Consider the following 19,941-nt stretch of genomic DNA (forward strand, 5'->3'; position numbering starts at 1 on the left):
GTGTTTGCAGGATCATAGCCTAATGGAATCTTTGCACAGCAAGTGACTTAAGTGGTAGAATAATCAGAGGGGAAATACCACTGGATCGTCAGTGGAGAATTATTCCTTTTAGTATGTCTTTGTACACAGTCCAATTTTAAGTGTCTAATGATGGAGTTCCCATTACTCCCCTTAGGAGAAACAGTGATGTAAACATTGCTGTCAACTCTTGTATTAGAGGGATGGTAGGGTTTTTGTGGGGCAGGAGTGTTTTAGTTCTTAGGAGGAATTTTTTTTAATGTCACTTTCAGGTTATGCTTATTTTTGACCCATCAACCACGGTCACGTTATCTTTTCAAAGGAAGTTGTAACTCAAGACCATGCAGATGGATGTTGAGAGATCTGGGAGAGCTATTGAGGCATGATACTTAAACCTGAAAAATCTGCCTGTAGGATGCTAGACCTTCATTAGACGTTGTCTGGAACTTCAAGCACATTGGCATTTTGTTCTCCTTCTAGTAATCAAATGATAGTTTAAGCTAATTTATGTTCAGGAAATTAGTGAAACCCTTTATCTTTGAATGCTCCTGAGCCTTCTCCAATGTAACCCATGCTTCATTGGGCTTATTGCAGATGAACTATTTAATCATTGAAGAAATAGTGGAGGATGATCCCTGTAAATTTGCTCTTATGAGCCGGGAAACTTCAGAACGAGTCATTTTACAGGCTGCCAATCCTGAAATTCAACAAGCTTGGATACAGGACATCAATCAGGTTCTGGACACACAAAGAGACTTCCTAAATGGTACGTAGTCTATCTCTGGACAGTGTCTTCTGCATTAATCCGAATCTATGATCTTCAAATGTTGTCTTTGCTGAAAAACACTCATCACCTTCAGGTTCATAAGGAAATATCTCAAGCAGAAAGCTGAATCCAAACTTCCAATCTTTAAGTAGTTGTTGGCACAAGGCCAGGCCGTGTCCCTTTGAGAGTTCATGTAGAGGAATCCTTGATATATTGACCTTCCCTTTTTCTTGCAGAGGAAAGGCTCATGTGCTTGTACAGTCCCACCCCATGCAATGATCTGTCTACCTAATTCAGGGACTGCATTGTGATGGGGAGAATCTAGATGGCCGGTGAGGGGGACGGGTGGGGGAAAGGCATATAATGCCACCATAATCCTCAGACCTTTTAAGTTGTCTAGAAAAGTTTGTACAGCTCCATGCTGTGTTAACTGTTCCATGGAATTCTTGGCTGGCCCAGGAACAACTGTGGCTAGTGGGGTCTGACTCTGGCAGCGCTTGTGATTTCCTGCTAAAGTGTATGGTTGGTAGTGTGTTAGCCAGGTTCAGAGGCAGGTTTTATCCCAGAGAGCCAAATCCCTCTCCCCAGTAGCATGCTGCTGGGACATATCTGTGGTGAAAGCCTCACAAAACTTCCTTGCTTTTTCAAGGTCATGTCTCCTGATGCCTGTTAACTGCACTCAACATTGTAAATATAGTAGCACTCAGAGGCCATAATCAGAATCCACTCACTCCAGAATGGTAGCCTGGCCTTCAGCTTGCACCCCTGATATGGAGAGACTGTCAGGCTAGAATAGTCTCAACTCAGAGGTGTTTGTAAAAACAAAAATTTGCCCCAGAAATCTGAATGTCTTAAACATTTGATGCTGTGCTTCTGGGAGAGTGCAGAGCATTGCATGTGTCTGACATTTGGGGCGCCTGAAGGGTTTGGTTAGCTGAATTGACTTTTATATGGGTCTGATTGCCCTTTTGCACTGCAGCAGCTCCAAAGGTTGTCATCTGACCATCAGTTCAGTCAAACTAACGCAGAGAGCAGCTGCAGAAGTGGGCTCTCTCTCTCAAATGTAAAGTGTGCAGAGGAAAGGAAGATATCTGAGACTTATTTTTTGAATTAAATTATTCCTTTTCTTTCTCCCCTCCTCTCCCCCCCCCAACCCGTTTTTAGTAAAAATGCTGGAGTCTGTATCTATCCCTTGTGAGGTTTTTCATCTCCTCAGTGTTAGGAGGGATGCTTCTGTTGTGTTTTCTTGATTGGATTAATTTGATCTGTGACACTTTATCCTGCATTTTCCCATTGCTGAATTAATTTCTCCGCATTCCATTTAGTTTACAGTCTGAATGACCAATGTACAGAGTGCTGATTCTCTAGGAATGATCTGTCCAGAGCCATTGAAGCTGCATACACTTAGGAATTTCTAGTCTTCGATCCTGTTGACTCTTCCTCTCTTCCCTCTTCTGAATAATGGCAATAAGTGTAGAAAGATTTATGAGCTCAGTCTGCCCCTAAAACTTTTGTCTGAGGCCAGTTCACAGTGATAGCTGGTGCATAATAATACCAGGTGGGGCTCTAGATACAAGCTGTGTCACAGGGCCTCTTACCATCTCCTGTAGGTTGATCAACTCTTCAAGTGGAAAAGAGGACGTGTGTGTGTGTGTGTTGGGGAGGGGGGAGATGAAGTCAGGAGAAAAAGGGTCCCCTCTTTCCTTCCCCTTAGCCCTTCAGAATGATCAACTAGGATATTTCTCAGTAAAAGAGAGGCTGAGAAAACTGCAGCCTCTTTACATTTCTCTCCAGTTCCACACTTCTCCCCCTCGAAACTACCTCTAACCTGCCAGTTCCCCACCTACACCTTCATTTATCATTGACTCCTATTCTCAAATCTGCCAACCCAACCTTTCTCCCCTACTGCCTCAGAAAACCCAATCTTTTCTGCTCCCGCCAGCTCAAATATACACACCTATTTCCTTTCCAATCTCTCCACAGCTAAGCACCTTCTCCTGCTCCCAGACTTACTATTTTGGGTTTGCAAAATCTGACTTAGCTTGTGGGCATGCCCACAAACTCTCTTAACCTCAGCTGGTCATTCATCTCCAGAAGATGCCCTTACTAAGGTTAACATTCTGATGCCATCAACAGCAATTGCCTAGTTGGTAGTTTCCAGGAACTGCCCTGCATCAAGGTAGTTACAGATCATGTACAAATCCTACACCTTGGCAGGGGGGTGAGACTAGATGACCCTTCCAGTCCCTTCTAACTCTGTGGTTCTACACAAAGATGTAACCAGGTCCAGAGTAAACTACATTTGGTGATAATTTCGTAGCCATGGCTTCTTGTCTATATAGGTGGGTTCTGTGAGTAGGAGGTTTTCGGAGTGTAACAGGGGCCAGTAACTCTTAGTGGCCTGGGTGTCAAGTACTTCAATAAATACACACTACATACTTAAGTTTTGTCATTTGTACCTATAAGGGAACTCTGAATCATTCTGATAGATGTGCTGTTTGAAATTAAAACGTGAACTTATTTGTTTCCGTTGAAGGGCTAAGTTTTCAGCATGATGTAGCATTAGACAAGCAACTCCATCATAGCAGTAAGAGGAGTCTCTTGTGTTGAATCATTATATCCTGTACTGCGAGGTGGTCTCAAGATGTCTAAATGTAAATGCTCTTCCAAGTGTGATGCAGTTGAGTATCCCTTGGGTTTACTTTGAAAGCAATATCGGTTTAATTGAAATGACATGCAAGTCATGTACTGCACATCCGGCTATGCTGTGTCACAAGCAGCAATACATCTAATTCTCTTCCTCTCCTGCAGCACTACAGTCGCCCATAGAGTATCAACGCAAAGAAAGTACCTCGGCAGTAATGAGACCACAAGCTAGTAGGGTGTCTCAGCCCAACAGCAGACCCTATTCTTCTGTTCCAGTAGGGTCTGAGAAGCCTTCAAAGGCTACAAGCCGTAACCCATCCATGCCACCCCTGAAGATATCTACCTCTAATGGCAGTGCAGGGTATGAACACCACCAGTCTGGAGACAAATACGAACAAAACAAGGTACTTTCTCTGTTCACCATTTATACTCAAGCATACCTTTCTTTGTATCATGGAATATCCATGAGATTATGAGCTAATCAGGTCAGTAGAAACCAGCTTGCCAAACTTGTGGCACAGCAGAATAGGTGGTTAAAGATCAAAGATGTGCAGAACTTAAACACTTACAAACAACTGTAAGAAAACTTAAGGCTCATGAAAAGTGTGGTGTTCACAACCCTGGTGACTGAATTTTCATTTACAGCACAGGCAGCTGCCATAAAACCTTCCACCTCAATCTTGGAACAATATGCCTAGCACCCTGACTTGAAGATCAGCTCTGTGCTTGTCCTCTGTGAGGCTGCTAACGAGTGCCAGTTGTGGAGATAGGGTTTCCTCTGTGATGTATACTATTGCAAACAGAGCTGAGTTCATGAACTCCAGTTCCCATAGGCCACCAAATCAGCACTGGTTCAAATGCAGCCTTGACAGGGACTAAAAGCTGTTGTTGCAAGTCAAATTACTGTGTGATGTGTACCTCCCATTGTGAAATGGCTCTTGAGTGTTAATTTCACATTCAGATATCAGCTTTCACTGCTCTTTTCCCCACATCCTGGTATAGAATGGTTTTGCTACAATAAAATGCAAATAAGTCTTTTCTTAGCACTCCTAGAACAAAATTACCATTGAACCAAATACGAATTATGATAGGAAACAGGACTCTGTCTTTAATTCTGAGGGTATTTGGATTACTAGATTATAGATTTTTTTTTTCTTCTGGTGTAAATTTATAATTATTTAAGGATTTTAAAACACCCTCTTTTCTTCACTAGTCTGAAAACTGTGCCCTGGCTGCTCCTAAAAAAGGTAACTCTTACTTCTTCCCCAGCAACACAACTTTCTAAGAATTTCTATTGTCCCCTTCACAGAGTGACTTGGGAGGGTGCAATGGGACCTCTTCCATGGTGGTAGTCAAAGATTACTATGCACTGAAGGAGAATGAGATCTGCGTGAATCAGGGCGAGGTGGTTCAGATCCTTGCCATCAACCAGCAAAACATGTTCCTGGTGTACCAGCCTGCGAACGACCACTCCCCGGCCGCTGAAGGATGGATTCCAGGCAATATCTTGGCTCCCCTCACTAAATCCACTACAGATAATAGCGACGGAAGCATCAAGTAAGTGCCATGTTGGCTTCCCTGGGAGCAGTGTATGGATTTTTGAGGAAAAAACAAAAAAATGGTAGGGAATTCCTGCTGGTTTTTTTTTTTTTTTTCTACAGTGCCATTGGAACAAACTTTGAATGCTCAATCCACAGCATGGGGCATCCATGTTGGATAGTTCGGGTTTTGGTTATTTTTGTTTGATTTTTTTTGTTTATACTTTGTAAAGAGTTTAAAGGCATGTTTTACATTGATCCATTTTACACCGACATGGACCTGATTGGACTGGACTTATATTTATGTTGTATTAAGTTACTAATTATATATATATATATTGGTTATAACAGCTTCTAGCAAAAAATCAGGCCTTGTGTTGGACTGAGGCCTGCTTCTCAAGGAGGAGAGATTTTGTTGTCTATGGCAATTTCTTTGTACAGCTTGTATCTTTTATTTTGACATTTTTCTGTTCACGGTAACTTTTGTAAAATTTTTGTTGGCAAGACCCCCTTCTAAGTACATTCCTGTATAAAGTATTTTGCACTATTTAAAGAAACCCATATTGATGAAGTCAGGTTGTGCAATATAATGGATAGTCGCAATGTTCATCATTGTACCTGTAATGTAACTAATAATTTTAAATGTACTATTTTAAATATGTAAAATAAATTTTCACCATGAGCATGTTTTAATGAGGTTTAAAAGGACTAGCTTGACCCTTTTGTTTTCTTTTTGTTATAATGTTTTGTTGCTTATTTAACAAATGTGTGGATATTTTTTTCTGATTTTTAGAAATTTGTCAATCTGAAATGACTAAATGCAAGAAAGTGGTTTTTTGGTATTAAATACAGAAGGTACAACCCTGTTTAGTAATACCTGTTTTCTTTTGATATCTAAAATTTATTAGCATGATGGATGCTAAATCTTATCTCACATGAGTGCCTCAAGGTGTAGATTTGAAGTGGGGATGAACAAAGCCTTTAAAAATATATATATATATATATATATATATATATATATATATATATATTCTGCTGAAGTTAGTTGTGTCAGTGGTATTGGGTTTACCTGTATTGTTCTAAAAGATCAATGCTCCTGGTCAAAACATGTCTGAAATGTATACTAAACCTATGGAATTATTTAGCATCTTTCTGATGGCTAGAGACTTGATTGCATTCTTCTCTAGCACTGGTGTGGAATTGGGTGCTGTTATATTTTGTCAACAGCATTAGATTTTTCCAGTAAGTGATGTCCAATTGAAACTTCCTGTGCGGTCGTACTCTGCAACGATTTCCGCAAAGAGAACGAAACAAAAATTGTTGTCGTGAATGATGCACATGTTGCACTTTTTCCTTTTCCCTTTTTGAGATTTAGATCTCAAATATTCTCTTCATGCTCTGGGAATAAATAGTTGCTTGACTGAACTCTCTAATGGGTGTCCTATAAAACAAAAACAATGGCCAGCTGTGGGTGTGGTCTGCTGCTCTATCTATGTTGCTAGGTAATATGGTTTAAAAGTGGGGTGAATGACTTAGTCTGTCTGACTAGTCTATCCATAACCCATACTAAAGCAGTTACAGTACAGTGTTCACACCCTACTCTGTCTGATCTTGCTGGTCATAGTTCAGCCAGTTGGAGGTAAGGGGAGAGAAACCCATCAACCCACCACTGACTCCATCCAGATCTTCAAAGAAAGCTTAAACTTGAATTCTGGTGAGAGTTCTGCAGTGTTTGGATAACTCCCCACTGCTTTGCATATCCAATTTGGATCTCGCCTAGAGGTGCCAAAATATCCCAAGCAAGAATATTGTCATCAGATTTCTAGCCAAATTTTATAGATGTGAGCAGTTTATAGAAGGCTGCTCCTTTCTGGTGCTCATCTTCACTGGATGTGAATGCCCATAACTAGTTCTCAAAGACACCATGCACGTGACCTTGTTTGTGTTGCTGTAGTGTGGACACTCTCTAAAAGTGGTTGTGGACACAGTTTCAGTTAACATAAACCAGTTTAGTCTTGTGCTGGTGACGCTGTTAGAGGTCTGTAGTTTTAATCTTGACGTGACCTACTGTACTATTCTAATCTGATGCCAAAGCATAATGAACACACGAACACTTAAGAATTGGAATACAGAATGTCTACTGTTTCTGGAGTTTCAGATCCTAACAGGTCATATTTGATTGGCATCACAAGTTATCATTGGATTACATGCAACTTTCTGTATAAAATGTGTCAAGGTACTGTAGATGCGACATGAGCCAAACATTGGCTTCAAACATGCAAATAAATTTGCATGCTTTAAAGGTGGGCAGATGTAGCATAATGCTTCTGACCGGGGTCCCAGCTCATTCCACTGCTATTCTTGAACTTTCTGCTTTAGGTGAATATTAAAAAAATAAACACACACCCTGCAAATGGCAAACTTTCTGCTGTGATAGTAAATTAAATCCATATTTTAAACTGATTTTTTTTTCTTAATTTGATGTCTGGTCTGGTCTGATCTGATCTGATTTTTCTCTTGTCTCCACAGCATTTTTCTTGTAAAGGGTGCCATGGCATTTTTTCCAAGGATAAGGTCATGGGGACAGTAAATAGGGGTTGGACATGAAAATCACTAATTCCGTATTCTGTTTAGTCAACAAATAAAGATTTGATAATGTCAGATAATTGGATTGACAAAATGCAACCATGTTAAACTAACAGGAAATTCTTGGCCCCAAGAAGTATAGCAAAGCTTGTAGTTCTGGGAAACTACTTCTCTTGGTGGTTTTTTAGCTTTTCATGTTCTTAGCAACACTGAGGGATCCACCTTGAACTTCTGAACTCTTGTACTTGCTGTATCAAATCAGTCCATTAAGACCCATTCCCATCACATTTGCATCAGTTTCACTGCTTGAATTGACAAGATTTAAATTGAATGGACACTTTAGCAAGAAACGTTTGCGACAAATGCAAGCACTAAAGTCCCTGAAGCCTGATGGATTATCTGAAGCTGAGGCAGCCCAGTTCCCTGTTTATCTAGGGAACTGGCTATCTGCTAAATGTATTAAAACAGCAAATGTGGCACAACATCTGCTGGTAGAACTATTGAAATTTTTTCAAATAAATGTTATTGCTGAAACTGAAATAGATGCATTCCTGGTGGCTTTCACTTTCTAGGGAATTGCAGTACTCACAAATGTAGCTGCTGGTCCCCTTTTCCACATCCTTCCTTCCCTGCCATGAGCTGCCTTTTGATTGGTGCGTTTTTTGGTACAACAGGAAGTCATGTTCATGGCATACCCTGCGCATGAGAAAGCGGGCGGAAAAGGAGAGCAGTGGCAAAAATGAATCCAATGGGCCACGTAAATCCAAGGATATTCTGGGCAACAAAGTCTCTGTTAAAGTGAGTAAGGCCATCCAAAGCCGTGGGCCGCTCTCCTGCTTCCCATCCTCCTCACCCCCTCTGCCATCCTCTCTCAGGAGAGGTGGGGGGTGACGTTTTGATTTTTGTTTATAATTCTATAATTTTTGGTAGTTCCTATGCTAACAGGATTTTGCATGCAAAATAAAATGCAGCCTTTGTGTTTGGTTGGGGTTTTTTTGGTTTGGTGTTTTTGTTTTTTTCTGGCATCCAAACTACAAGTAAGTATTTATTTCTCATTTTTATAAAATATTTATAAAATTAAATATATATGCACAATGGAAGAAATGCAAAATGTGGGCAGCAGTGTGGGGTTTTTTTTGTTTTTGCTCCTTTTACCCTGGCTAAACTTGGAGCTGCATCATACCAGATAGTGAGCAACAGCCTATGTGAAAGCTGAGTGAAATCCTGGCACCATTGAAGTCAATATGAGTTTTGCCACTCACTTCAATAGGGCCAGGATTTTACCTTCTGTCTTAAACTAACAGGGTTTTCAACTTTGGGGTCACAGCCAAGTGTTTGGGGGAGGTGTCCTCAACCCTTTTCCCATATTAAAAGAGTGGGGGACCAGCCTGGATCTTGGTGTGTATGGGGGTGGGGAATGGTAGGAGGATGTATTTTAATATGGGAAAGATGAACTATGGTTTAAGATCCATCTTCTGCTATGGTTGCATGACTAATATTTTCTAAGTCTGAGCACAAATCCCTGTAAAAGATGATAAAGGAGCCTCCTCAGCACCTATATGGGGCTTGTTTCTCCCAACAAGGACAAGCAAATTCTCATAGTAAAATTTTCTGCAACAAACAAAACCCAGGTTTGCACAGATATAAAATCTTTACAGAAGATGTAAGGTAGCCAAGAATCCAGACTCAAAGAAGTAGCTGGTCTATCTTGGCAGACAAATTCTTCATTCTGTGGCTTTCTTTGCTATTTTTTTTATTGCCTAAACAACTGTCGCAAGATTGTTACCTCTCCTTTCGCAAAAGCATGTTGCTGACTTTTTTTCTGTTTTTAAAGCATTTCCTTTACCAGTACACATTTTCATGCTGCTCGCAAGTCGGCTGCTGCTGCTCACGCAGCCTAACCAATCTCTGTTCTAACCTTTTACTTCTTTCTTCCTCTTCATGCTGCCAAACAAGGAGACCAACAGCTCCGAGGAATCAGAGTGTGATGACCTTGACCCCAATACTAGCATGGAGGTACAGACAACCATTGTGATATTCTTTTCCAGAGAATATGTACCATTCTTTTAAATTTTTTTTTAAATGCTTGTGTCCATACAGTACATGGATATACACTTAAATTCAGTATAACATACACAGACTGCCAGCTCTGTTTTGTTGAGAACCTACTTGGAGTTTGGGCAAATGTTGGGGGTGGAGGGGTAAGGGAGGTGTTAAGCCATGTGAGACTGCTGGCCAGGAAGCTAATTTGGTTTTTCCTGAAGATACCTCTGATTTAGATTTCCTCGGGTGAGATTTCTCTGACTGAAAGGGTCACACAATTGCCAATATGTGCTGCTCTATTTCCATTTTATATTATTAAGATGGTGGGTTTTATGTTGAACTGCTCTAGCTAGGCTAGTGTTGAAATCTGGTATGGCCAATGCTATTGTACTGACAGACTAGATTGATACTTTCCAAAAAAAAAAAATAATGTTGATCCAGCACTTAGGTATCAAAAGTCCAGATTAAATTTGGTTGGTCTTGCAGCAAGTAGGCTTTTTTTAAACAGGAAGCTACAGTTGCATGGAAGTCTAAATAGTGCACTGCGGTTAGATGGTCTTTATTTCAGGGAAGGCTGAGATTGATAAGTAGACCTCATTTGATGTCTTTACTCTAGTTTTATTCCAATGTAACTCAGTTAACTTGAGTGGAGATATCCCTGATGTGCACCCATGTCAGAGGAAAATCAAATTAGAGTTTAAGAACTCTAGACCTTAAAAGGAAATAATCTGTATGATAGTAACAGCTAACCGCCCCAATGTATCAAGCACTATACAAACCTTCTGAGAGACCGTCCCTGCCCCCAAAGATTTTACAGTCCAAATAGACAAGACAAGGAGACAGACAAGTGATTGCCCAGTGTGTGGTGCCTTTCCCAGCGACATGCTAGGATTAGAATACCAGTATCTGGCCTCCAATAAAGTATATTTTTCATTCGGACATTCTGTAACTTTTGCATGAAGGAAAAGGTAAGAATCTCCTGTAAGAATCTGAGAGGAAATTGAGATGGACCTGGTCAAATCTGTCACCTTACCTGACCAGGAACGCTTTTTTCATTACAGTAGCTTCATCAAACAGATATTTATAGGAGGAATGTAGCCTAAAGGAAATCTTGACTCCTACAGTTTCAAAAGTAGCCTAAGGCTCTACAGTAGTTATAATTCAGGTTAAATTACACTTTAATAGTATATGCTTTACATTTTAAGAGCTGTGCAAACATTACCTATCAGATGCTGTGAGGGTTAGTTATGGGGCAAGAAAGCAAAACCACCATAACTGTTGGCAAGACCAGTATGGGTTTCAGCTGCATGCCAAACTGCTGAGGAGGTGGGTGGGCAAGCAGGTTGGCAGGAAGCTAAGTAGGCTTCAGGGGTAACCATGCCTGTGTTTCATCAGAACTTCAGTGAAATTGGACAATTTCCATAAAATGGTTCAACCTGCTATAGTAATATACTCTGGGAAAGAGAAGTTCTTAACAACGGACCCAGAGAGAGGACAGGGGATGGTGACAGGGCTCACTCAGCCCAGGTGCTACTCAGTGGCCAGATGGGGCATGACAGGTCCTCTTCTCTTCTGGGCTTCCCTGTTTACAGCTGACCAGATCCTGTGGTGATCTGGCCTTTCTGTGTGTCAGCCCTCCAGCTAGGTCTCGCATTTTATGTCCGTCCCTTTTGGACTTGTAAAGTCAACCAATGGGCATAGCCCTCTGGGTCTACCCCTGGGTTGAGGTTTCAGGGTCTTCTCTCCCGTAGACTCCCCATATAAGGGGTTCCAAAGGCAGAAGTGGATCCCTGAGGAGTTAGAGGAACCTGGCCCCACCCTCTCCACCAGGTTCTAATCCAGGGACCAGGGTAGGTAGCTATGTCTACTGCTCCTCCCTGGATCACTTCCTACCTACCCCTCTTCCAACAAGTAAAGTGAAGACCTCAAATAAGGGGAAATCAAAGTCTCAAATCTTCTACAACTCCCATGCCTCTTTCCTTTGAGTTTAGCCACACTGGAGTCAGGCCTCAGGAGCTCAAAATGTAGGCCTGCTGCCCTGCTCCGCTTTTGACCTCCTCCAAACCAGGCATACTTTGCAGGTGTGGCAGTGTGGGACTACCTAGGCCCAAAGTAGCTGCTTAACCCCTTCCTTACTGTTGCAGGGTTTGTATGCCCTGTCACATAGAATATCAGGGTTGGAAGGGACCTCAGGAGGTCATCTAGTCCAACCCCCTGATCAAAGCAGGACCTAATCCCCAACTAAATCATCCCAGCCAAGGCTTTGTCAAGCCTGACCTTAAAAACCTTTAAGGAAGGAGATTCCACCACCTCCCTAGGTAACCCATTCCAGTGCTTCACCACCCTCCTAGTGAAAAAGTTTTTCCTAATATCCAACCTAAACCTTCCCCACTGCAACTTGAGACCATTACTCCTTGTTCTGTCATCTGCTGCCACTGAAAACAGTCTAGATCCATCCTCTTTGGAACCCCCTTTCAGGTAGTTAAAAGCAGCTATCAAATCCCCCCTCATTCTTGTCTTTTGCAGACTAAATAAGCCCAGTTCCCTCCCCCTCTCCTCATAAGTCATGTGCTCCAGCCCCCTAATCATTTTTGTTGCCCTCTGCTGGACTCTTTCTAATTTTTCCACATCCTTCTTGTAGTGTGGGACCCAAAACGGGACACAGTACTCCAGATGAGGCCTCACCAATGCCGAATAGAGGGGAATGATCATGTCCCTTGATCTGCTGGCAGTGATCTTACATATACAGCCCAAAATGCCATTAGCCTTCTTGGCAACAAGGGCACACTGTTGACTCATATACAGCTTCTTGTCCACTATAACCCCTAGGTCCTTTTCTGCAGAACTGCTGCCAGCCATTCGGTCCCTAGTCTGTAGCAGTACATGGGATTCTTCCGTCCTAAGTGCAGGACTCTGCACTTGTCCTTGTTGAACCTCATCAGATTTCTTTTGGCCCAATCCTCTAATTTGTCTAGGTCCCTCTGTATCGTATCCTATCCCTACCCTCCAGCATATCTACCACTCCTCCCAGTTTAGTGTCATCTGCAAACTTGCTGAGGGTGCAATCCATGTCATCTTCCAGATCTTTAATAAAAATATTGAACAAAACTGGCCCCTAGACCGACCCATGGGGCACTCCACTTGATACCAGCTGCCAACTAGACATGGAGCCATTGATCACTACCCATTGAGCCTGACAATCTAGCCAGCGTTTTGTCCACCTTATAGTCCATTCATCCAGCCCATATGTTAACTTGCTGGTAAGAATACTGTGGGAGACCGTATCAAAAGCTTTGCTAAAGTTGAGAAATAACACGTCTACTGCTTTTCCCTCATCCACAGAGCCAGTTATCTCATCATAGAAGGCAATTAGGTTAGTCAGGCATGACCTTCCCTTGGTGAATCCATGCTGACTGTTCCTGGTTACTTTCATCTCCTCAAAGTGCTTCAAAATTGATTCCTTGAGGACCTGCTCCATGATTTTTTCAGGGACTGAGGTGAGGCTGGATACTTTTCCCCCATCAAGACAGGGCCCAGGGTACTGTCCTCAACAAATGGTTCTCTGCCCTTTGTGGGGGGGGGGGAGAGGAATCTGCATTTTGCTGAGCTGCTCCACCTTGGGTGGAGTACCTCAAAGTTGTATGGTTGTAGCACTCTTGAAGGATTGGTGTCTTTCATGGAGCTTGATCAGTCACTTAGAGAAATGTTCCCTTAGATACTATTTTTTTGGAGGCATCCATATCCCACTTCACAGCCAAGCGTCCTTCCAATGACTGAGTAAACTTCTTCCTAAGGGAATCTCTTTTGACTTTTATGCAGAGGACTAGGCATTCTTTTCTGTCTGGCTGCTTGGATTCCCGCTTCTGAAGCGTCTGCCAGCATGATAAAGGGTTTTGAAAAACCCAGGTAAAGGAGTACCATTCTTAGCAGAGGTGACCATTTAAGGTTCTAAATGTTGCATCACAGACTTCTGACCAGATAATCTTTTGGGGTCAACTGTCCTTGATAAGGTCCATGAGCAGGGGCTGCAATCATGGTGAATTCTAGAACAAATTGCTTATAATACCCTGCCAATCCCAAGAAGCATTGCACCTGCTTCATTGTTGTTTGTATGGGGCAGGGCATGAAGGCTTGTTAGCTATGTGACTAACAGCTGGAATTGGGCTGTCCCTACTGTATAGCCCAGATACATGACCTCTTAGTTCCCCATCTTGCATTTAGCCAGGCTCACCATGAGCCGTACATCTGAGGGCCTGCAGCATGGCTGTGACCTTCATATGGGGTTGCCCCAGTTCTGCCAATAGATGATATTGAGATGCTGCTGTGTACTGTCCATGTGGTCTAAGTACGTGGTCCATAAATTGCTCAAATGTCACTGCTACCCCATGGGGGCTGAATGGTGTAGTGTGGAACTGGTAAAGGCTGTCTTCATTCTCCCTCTTCTCCACCCCCTCTTCCCCCCCCCCCCCGAATATAGGTGTCAAAGGGATCTGCCAATACCCTTTTGACAAATCCAGGGTGATAATATATTTGAATGTTCCTAGGCATTCTAGTAGCTTGTCCATCCTGGGGATTGGGTATGCATCAAATTTTGATATTGCATTAAGCTTTCTAAAGTTAATAAGCATGTAATGCCATCTGGTTTTGTTACCAGCACAATGGCACTCCTCCACTCATGTCTAGCATTGCTTATTATTCCTCCAGGACAGCTTCTCATATTTTCTGAGAAAAGGGCTGAGGAGTCTCTTGTATCTGTTCCTATTCTGTGGTTCTTTATGGTAAGTCAAGTAGATTTGTCCAGGTAGAGCTGAAAATACAGAGGATAAAGACTCAACCAAACATTATATCAGGGCTTTTTGCTCAGTCTGGAGATCTTCTCAGTCTGTATGATCTCTGAACTCTGGGTGACTGGGGATCTAGTTCAGGGTCAGGAGGATAAGGTGGTGGTAGTTGTCCTGCTCTGACTTTGCAAGTCTTTAAAAGGTTAACATGCAAAAGAGAGACCCGACTATATCTCCTCTCCTGGCTGTCAGATTTCAGAGTCCACTGGTCCAACTTGTCTTACTACCGCAAATGGTCCTTAGCATCTGGCCAGCAACTTAGATTCCAGAGTTAGTAGGGATAACAGCACTTGGTCACCATGCCTAAAGACACACAGATGGGTCCCTTGGTTGTATGGACCTCATCAAGCTCTCTTTTGAGAGATTGCCTAAAGACTTAAGCCTCTCATGCAATCTGAAGAACATACTGGACCATGTTTGTGGCCTGTGGCCTCTGTTTCTCCCCAATTTCTAGGGGAAGCTTAGGATGCCATAAGGCTGTCTCCCGTATAGTAGCTCAAACTGTGAGAATCAAGTGAAAGCTTGTGGGATTTCTCCTGTGACACATAATAGTGAGGGAAGTAGTTGGTCAATGGTGAGGATCTGACATCCCAAATTTTTTTACCATCTTTCAGCATTTTGGCAAACCATTCCACTAAGCCATCTGTCTGGAGGTGACAAACTGATAAGTTTGTTTTGACCTTTAGCAGGTCACAGGTCAGTATCTGGGTGAATTGTTCTACTAAGACTGGCTCTGCCACCTTTCTTGGGCTGTAGCCAGCGCCAACAGTGGTCCCTTCGCTTCCGGGCTACCACCTGGGGCAGGGCCCCCTGTGGATACATTTCTTTGCAAAAGCAATGCTGATATTTGGATATTACATACAAAACCTAATACAAAATAGTCCTGTGTGGCCACTGGGTTGAGTCCCCTGTAGGCAGCCTGAGGTGGCCCCATAAAATATGGAGCCAGCGAAATGGCCCGGTGTGTGGGAGGCTGCTGTGCAGCTGTCACCACTTGTTCAAATGTAGCTAGAAAAACCTCAGTCATCCTCTGGTCTCATCTTTGAGTTTCACTGGGATCGTGGGGAGTGAAGATGAGCTCGGTGTTCCTGTGAGGGAATTAGTCATCAGGGGCCACAACAATGTGAGCATCCGATGTCCGTTGGACAAGGCACGGCTGTTGCTCTTGTTGCTGTGCAGCCAGTTTTCTGACAAGCTGCTGCTGTTGTAACTGGAGGGCTGCTTGTTGCTGCTGTTAGGCAGCCATCTGTTGCAACACCTGGTATTGTCATTCGTGTGGTTGCATAGCCTGCTGCGGCTGGTTATGTCAGCCATTTGAACAGTTTCTCCACATCCATCTGTCCGGTAGCCCCACCTGGCATAGTCTGCCCAAATGCTTTTAGCAGATTTGGATGAGTTGCCTGCATTCTCCACCAACTGTGAAGGGGCTCACTTGCCACAGATGCCCCCCAGTGGTCTGGTGGGGTGGAGCAGATCCTCTTCACTCCTGGTGCCCCTGTGGACAGCTGCTCTGATACCACAGTGATCTGGCCTTTCTGAGAGTCCATCCTCCAGCCAGGTCATGCCTTTCGGGGTAGCTGAACAAGGGGGTAGCTCTCTGGGTTAGGTAAGGGTCTCCCCCGAGTTGAGGTCTTGTCCTTCAGGGCCAATCCCCTGTACCTGTCAGGTTGCCATTCATTTCCTGTAGCTAAAAATACCATTACTCACTCTAATTCACAAAGGTCTCATTAGCCTGTAATAAATTCAAATCAATGCAAGAGCAAAACTGGTGCTGATCTGGGCCCTTAAAAATACCTTCTCATACTGCAGTGGAAAAAAACAAACAAAAAAAACCTAGGAGAAGCAGAGCAAGGACAACCTGTTCTCAGCTGCCAGTAATGTTGCCAACCCTCCAGGATTGTCCTGGAGTCTCCAGGAATTTAATCTTTAATTAAAGATCATTATGTGATTGAAACCTCCAGGAATATGTCCAACCAAAATCGGCAATCCTAGCTGCGAGTAAATTAAACATTTATAGTCTGGTTTTAGTTGCCATACAACAAAGGTTTTCTTAAATCTACTATTCTTCCCCTGAGACGAGTTTCTAGACCATGGGTGTAGGGGAGAGGGGGCGCATTTATGCTCTCAGTAGAGTGCTGGTGCTGGAAGTCTCTTGTCCACGGGATTGCCATGCTTCTTGTGTAGCTATCTTCCTCCTCCACCATTCTGGCTGCTAAACCTTAACATGGAGGGACTGCCTCAGCATGAGTGATTCCTTCTCCATGCTCATTCATGTCTTGGGGTCTCAACTGTTAGCAAGGCTCCCAATTGGGAGAATTGTTTGGTGGAGTGGACACCTGAGACACTGAGAGGACAGAGTCCAATAAATCCTTCTAAATTGCTTTCCAAACCACTGCCCATTTGGGCCAGACTCATCCCAGTGCCATCGAGATGAAAAGCTCTCTGTCCAGGAGGGATGCCCTAGCCCATCTAGTCTCCTTGTGAAGAGAGATGTTTAGGAAATGAATAGGCAGTCATCTTGCAACCTGATTGGGTTTCTTCTTCTTTTGTGGAAACTCCCCTGACAATGCTACTGCAGTCATTGTTCTAAAAATGTAAGGTAGCTATAATTTTGTACTGCTCAGAAGAGCTACACTCCAGGCTAAGAAAAGTATGTAAACAGGACCCCAAGAGCCTTCTATAACTCGCCTCAAAACCTATGCAAGACTACTTGGGTGCAGGAGGGGAATAGGATCACCAATTTGTTCTCATTTAGATTTGGCAGAAATAGTCATATCCTCTCCTTTTGTTACCATTTCTAGAAGCTGGAGGACTTCACTAGGCCTTAGAGACGTGATCTAGACACCTCAAAGTATTTGCATAACTATAAGATTAATATCTTGCCTTAGCATCTCTGCTTTTGTTCAGATTTTTATCCTATGCCTCACTGACTGTTAGCAAAATAAATAGTTTCTCTGGAGACAAGGTGGCCGGGAAGCATGAGCACAGAGTTAGGAATCAGGAAGTCACAAATTCTAAACCTGGATCAGCTAGTGTGTGGCCTTTCAAATAAAAGTCTAACACGTAGGAGTGCTAGTAAGAGGCCAATCTTTATGGCAGTGGCAAATTTAGAGTTAGTGGGGCCCTGTGTGCAGGTTCATTTCTTCCTCCCCCTTCCCCCCCCCCCCCCCCCGGACCCAGCCAAGAAACGGAACGTTTTCTCATCTCCCCTCAGTTTTTCATTTTTTTTTTCTTCCTTCTCCTCCTCCTCCTCTATTATAAGTAATAGGAAGTAAATGAAAATAAAGTGAGGTACCTTGATTGTTGCAGGGGGTCAGACTCTGGGAGGGAGTTTGGGTGCAGGCTCTGGGCTGGGACAGAGGGTTGGGGTGCGGGAGCGGTTAGGGGGACGGCACTTACCTTGAGCAGCTCGGCCCCCAAAGCAACCAGCACACCCCTCTGGCAGTGGCTCCTAGGCGGGGAGGGAACCAGGCGGTCTCTCTGCACCACTGCCCACCGGCGCCACCCCCACAGCTTCCATTGGCCGCAGTTCCCAACCAATGGGAATTGCGGAGTTGGCACTCGGGGTGGGAGCAATGCACGGAGACACCCCCAGGGGCCACATGGACATGCCGGCTGCTTCTGTGAGTGGCGTGACACGGAGGGAGGGAGGCAGTGCGGGCAGGGAGCCACCTTAGCCCTGCTGCACTGCTGCTGGCATGTCTCTGCGCGCCACTGGGGGGGGCGGGGGAGCGGGTCTCCATGCGCTGCCTGGGGCGGGGCAGCATGTGGACCCGCCTCCTCCCACTAGGGGCATGCAGAGACATGCCAACAGCCAGCCGCTTCCAGGAGCAGCATGGGGCCACCGGCCACGGAATGCAGGCTGCCTGCCTGAGCCCGGCTGTGCTGCCGCCCGGGACTCAGGGGCAGGTTGTCAGATGAGGTGTGTCCTGCATTTTGGGGGGCCCCCTGTCCTTGTGGGCCTTGTACCACCTCACTGTTTGTTTCATGGTAAATCCACCCCTGGTTTATAGTGTGGCTCCAGTCAGTTGATTAGGGTTAGGGTTAGGGTTACACATGATCATGCCACATCTCTGCAGGAAAGGAGTCAGTGGCTGCTATTATAACCTTTCAGAGTAACAGCCGTGTTAGTCTGTATTCGCAAAAGGAAAAGGAGTACTTGTGGCACCTTAGAGACTAAAGTGAGCTGTAGCTCACGAAAGCTCATGCTCAAATAAATTGGTTAGTCTCTAAGGTGCCACAAGTACTCCTTTTCTTATTATAACCTTGGGTGAGTCACTTCATCTCTCTGCACCTGTGCTCCCATCTGTCAAATGCTGATCGTGGTCTACCTTTCAGGCTTTCTGTGAGGATTGTGAATTAGTATAATTGCTGGGTCATGCTTGGCACATGGAAAGCAATGTGTAAAATCCTTATGAACAATTTTGAAATATGGTTGCCTTTAACTCCCAGCACAGGAGGAGGATGAGTCATTCACAACACCTGTCCAGCCACTTTAGCAGTGCTAGCCAGATCTTGTGGCTTTCAATTTTCAAGTCTAACTTTGCCTCTGTTAACTTAAACAAACAAAAAAACCACAAAAAAACCCTGGAGTGTTGGAAGCATTTGCTTTTGTGTGGGCTAGTGGGGAAATTTGCATCGACTTTGCAACTAATATATATGTATTATGAGAGCAAATGTAGGGAGCACAAAGTTTGCGATTAAATATCTATAGCTTCATTATGATGTTCCCTTTGGTCTAAACAATGGTACCTGATACTGTAGAACTTCTTACTCAGAATATTAACATTGCTCATTTAATAATTTGAATAGGCAGTGTATTCTGTGATATTGTACTCTTTGCTTATCCACATCCACAAGGTATATGGACAAAGAATGATGAGCCTGGGGTGAACTGAGATGGCTTCTTCCCCCTCTAGTTCCCCATTGTGGAAAAACTGTAGACACTTGGTATTATTGTTTCATCAAAGAAGAGCTCTGCATGTTCACCTGTTGGCAATGTGATGGGAGAATGTAACCTACCATTAGGCAAGGGGTCTGTCCGCATGCCTATAGTTCATTGCACTCCAATGGGCAGACACACCCTTTGAGACTGATGGTTTCCTTTGTGAATCATGTGGACGCTTTCCACACCCAACACTTGTGCTTTGAACAATTACGGGAAAGAACACGACTGACAGTCTTTATATGTTTTGAGGACAGAGTCCTTGAAAAGTGTCATTTAAGTTAACAAAGCAAATCCTGGTCAGGCTCCTTCCATTATCAAACCAGTGTACCCCCTCAAGTCAGAAGGCCTGATCGAAAGCTAGGTTTTGTTGGGTCCTGACAATAAGACCACCAAGTTGGGAAGGTGGGTAGATACTGCATGCAGTGACGGATGCTCTAGGGAGAAAGTCAGATTTCTCTGGCTCCTTGAGTAGTTACAGAGCCCGTACGTCCAGCCCCTTCCAGGCACTTCTCTAGGGAACTCTGCTCAACTGCCCAAGCATTTTGCAGGTCGGCA

General features: G+C 43.8%; 1 protein-coding gene across 1 annotated transcript in view; it reads left to right on the top strand.

The window, feature by feature from the left end:
* The window catches only part of LOC144272063 (kalirin-like), a 116,968-nt gene that overhangs the window by 66,953 nt on the left and 30,074 nt on the right, over positions 1-19,941 (top strand). Inside the window, exons 13-17 of the mRNA XM_077829859.1 lie at positions 613-784; positions 3,596-3,834; positions 4,740-4,987; positions 8,229-8,352; positions 9,511-9,570. Of these exons, the coding sequence (XP_077685985.1) occupies positions 613-784; positions 3,596-3,834; positions 4,740-4,987; positions 8,229-8,352; positions 9,511-9,570 (843 nt within the window). The remainder of the gene's footprint in view (positions 1-612; positions 785-3,595; positions 3,835-4,739; positions 4,988-8,228; positions 8,353-9,510; positions 9,571-19,941) is intronic.

The sequence above is a fragment of the Eretmochelys imbricata genome, chromosome 11 (genome assembly GCF_965152235.1).
Source record: "Eretmochelys imbricata isolate rEreImb1 chromosome 11, rEreImb1.hap1, whole genome shotgun sequence".
Classification (NCBI taxonomy): Eukaryota; Metazoa; Chordata; order Testudines; family Cheloniidae; genus Eretmochelys; species Eretmochelys imbricata.